The 3,462-nt window shown below is 34.3% G+C and overlaps 1 protein-coding gene across 1 annotated transcript in view; it reads right to left on the reverse strand.

The window, feature by feature from the left end:
* Nucleotides 1-3,462, reverse strand: part of RAD17 (RAD17 homolog (S. pombe)) — a 53,399-nt gene that overhangs the window by 11,508 nt on the left and 38,429 nt on the right. Inside the window, exons 11-12 of the mRNA XM_006870992.1 lie at nt 3,341-3,459; nt 1,925-2,074 (exon numbers count right to left, since the gene is read on the reverse strand). Of these exons, the coding sequence (XP_006871054.1) occupies nt 1,925-2,074; nt 3,341-3,459 (269 nt within the window). The remainder of the gene's footprint in view (nt 1-1,924; nt 2,075-3,340; nt 3,460-3,462) is intronic.

Here is a 3,462-nt window from a genome sequence, read left to right on the forward strand (position 1 = left end):
ATAAGAATGTTGTTTATTGGTCCAGTGGTGAGGATTTTTGTTTTCTTTACATTGAGATGTAATACAGACCGAAGGCTGTGCTCTTTGATCATCATCAGTAAGTATTTTTAGTCCTCCTCACTTTCAGCAAGCAAAGTTGTATCATCTGTATATCGCAGGTTATTAATGACTCTTCCTTATATCCTGATGCCACATTTTTCTTCATAGAACCCAGCTTCCTGGATTATTTGCTCAGCATACAGGTTGAATAAGTATGGTGAAAGAATACAACCGTGTTGCACACCTTTCTTAATTTTAAACCATTCAGTGTTCCCATGTTCTGTCCAAACAACTGCCTCTTGGCCCATGTACAGATTCCTCATGAGCACAATTGAGTGTTCTGGAATACTGTTAAATATCATCAAGTCAGTTCCAACTCATAGCGATCCTGTATACGGTTTCTGAAAGTAGCTAGTGGGTTTGAAGTGCCAAACTTGCAGCTAGTGAGGTTGGTAGTCCAGTACTTCCGTCATAGTACCATGCCATGGTCCATTTATAACTGTTCTAGCATTATCTAATAACGCATTAACTACTCATTTATCTGATTTTTGACACTAGATTTTTTAAAAAAAGACTGTGCATGAGAATAACAAACTTAAAAATCAAAGGAATTCTGCTTATAGGTTAAAAAAACAAATTTCACAAAGTATGGAGTATGTTACTCAATGAAATAATTTATTTTAAAATGTTTTCGGGAAGAATTCTTTTGGGAAGCACAGTGGCACCATACAATAAGCACTGGACTTCCAACCAGTGTCCGCAGCTGAGCCTGCCAGCCACTCCACGGGACAAGGACGAGGTTTTCTGCTCCCTTGGAAATTTAAAGCCTTGGAAACCCTGTACAGGGTTGCTGTGAGTCGAAACCAAACCAACTCAACGGCACTTAACACCATCAATAATTCTTTTAATAAGATACTCTAACTGCAAGTTAGGTAACTTATAATAGCCTACTTTGAGTTTAGCCTTAAAAAACATTTTCCTAAATACTCTGAAATATTACCGTAAATATTTTCTTCTGCAGTATTAGGCTGATGAGAAGAGAAACACAACCCATGTTCAAGGAATTTACACTCTGCAGCTGAGTACCTACCGCCTACATCTCAAAAAGGCAGGCGCTAACTGGGCCCAGCTGACTGCTGCCGTGTAGAACTACAGCCTCAGTGTTGCCTTACTTTCCTTTTCAGGAGATTCCAGAAATTCAGACATCAGCAGCTCATATCCGAATTTTAATAATTCTACTAATTTTTAAAGATTGGCAATTAATTAAAAAGTAAACTGTTGCCTATGTTGTATTAAACTTGTGTGGCACCAACTTTTTTGATTTTAAGAAAATCCAATCTTCTATCCTTACAACCGAGAAAAATACAAGCCCATTTAGTGAAACAATTTGTCTAGATGGTTAGAGGTACATTTGGAATATTAAATTAAAACCCCAAACAATTATACCTATATTTTGATTTCAATACTTTGTAGGATTTCCAAGGCTTTAAATCTTCAAGGGAGCAACAAGCCCCATCTCTCTCCTGTAAAAATGAAATGGCTATGTGCTTTCAAACTGGGGGTTTTGTTATCCTTTAATTTGACTGAGGGACCAATCCCTGGAAAAGGACATCATGCATCATAAAGTGGAGGTTCAGTGAAAAGAAGACCCTCAACAAGACGGACTGACACAGTGACTGCCACAATGGGATCAAACATAATAATCATTGTAAGGATGGCACAGGACTGGGGTATGTTTCATTCTATCAGAAACAACATGATACTGTGAGTCAAAACAGACTCGACAGCTTTGTAAAAAATGTTTAATCGTAATCCTACAAAAATTGTGAGCCTTAGGAACTATACTCCTAACTAAGAGTGAAACAGTTTCCTTTTTAAAATTTACCTTTTTATTTATTAGAAACCACTGGGGTTTGTGCAAAGGTCGAAAACTTGATCCTCCTGCCTGGCTGTGAGCGAATCCTCGGGATTTGTTGGAATGTATCACACCTCTTGTAGCTATAGATGTACTATATTCCCTGAGGAAAGACCGTGTCTAGCAAATGAGACAAGACAGGACATTTAAGAAAATGTAAGGAATTTGTACAATGGGTTGTTACTGGTACCAAAAAGACTCACCATATTTAGTTACTATTTGTTCACTTTCTACAGCATTAACAAAGCACCCAAAATTTTAAAAAACATAAAGCAAACTCAACTGTGACATGAAAACCAAATACAGTGTGTGATCCCTTATTGTGTCTTGAATGGGAGCAAAAGAAGCAATTCAAGATTATATTTTTTGAGGAACTGGGGAAATTTGAATAGTGACAGTATATGACTGAATTCATATTGCTTTTTCTTAGGTATGATAATGCCTATTGTGGATGTAGAAGAACAATGTCCTTATGTATGCTTAAAAATTTACTAACATGTTTGTAATTACTTTATAATTGTTCAGTGGAAGAAGTGTGTAAAAACAAAGAGAAATTAAGCAAAATATGAAATACTGGCAAACAAAAGTAAGGTATATAGGTAACCAATGTATCTAGTCTTTCAATTTTTCTGCAGACTGAAAAATTTCAAAATAGCTAGCAGTATAAAAAAATAAACAAATGCACGTGCCAAATAAATCCAAGTTTAAATACAACACAGAAATTACATCATAAAAATGTTTTTGTTTAATCTTTCCTAACATTAGTTATTAATGCTATTTCAATATTGATAACAGAAACAGATTAACATTAAAACAATGCTATTCAACAGAATTATGTGATGATGGAAATGTTCTGTATCTAAGCTGTTCAATACAGTAGTTATTAGTCACATGGACTACAAAGTACTAGAAGTGACTAGTGTAACCAAGGAATGAAAATTTAAATTTAAATCAACTTTCAATAATATCGGCATCCACATGTAGTTAGTGTCTACTGTTATTAGACAAGGCAGTATCAAAATGTTAAGGACAAATACAATTTCTAGAGTGAATAATTTCAAATACTTAAAAAAACAAAAAAAGTTTCAAGAAGCACACCAAAACACAGTTTTCTCATTTGTCTACTTTTCTGTTTTTGTCAATTTTCAATAATGTTTATATAACCAAGAAAATCTTTTTTAAAAAAAATCAATCAATGTTATTATTTCCAATAACAAAGAGAAATGAACTCTTGAATCTTCATTATAAACACTTGAGTTGAAATTAATTTTGTCATAGCTCTTTAAGTTATACAAAATATTGCCATATGATTGAGGATACAAAGTAAACTTTCTTTTTCAAGTCTGAGGAAATACAAACAAAAACATTTAAGGGAAATGGTCTTACATTCCAGTCACCACTGAGGATATCTGCAAAACTCAGAAATTCACTGGCTCTCACAAGATCATCTATGTCCACAAAGAAATCTACGTAGTTTTGGTGAAGATATAAATTAAATAATTCTCCTG

The sequence above is a fragment of the Chrysochloris asiatica genome, unplaced genomic scaffold (genome assembly GCF_000296735.1).
Source record: "Chrysochloris asiatica unplaced genomic scaffold, ChrAsi1.0 scaffold00157, whole genome shotgun sequence".
Lineage (NCBI taxonomy): Eukaryota > Metazoa > Chordata > Mammalia > Afrosoricida > Chrysochloridae > Chrysochloris > Chrysochloris asiatica.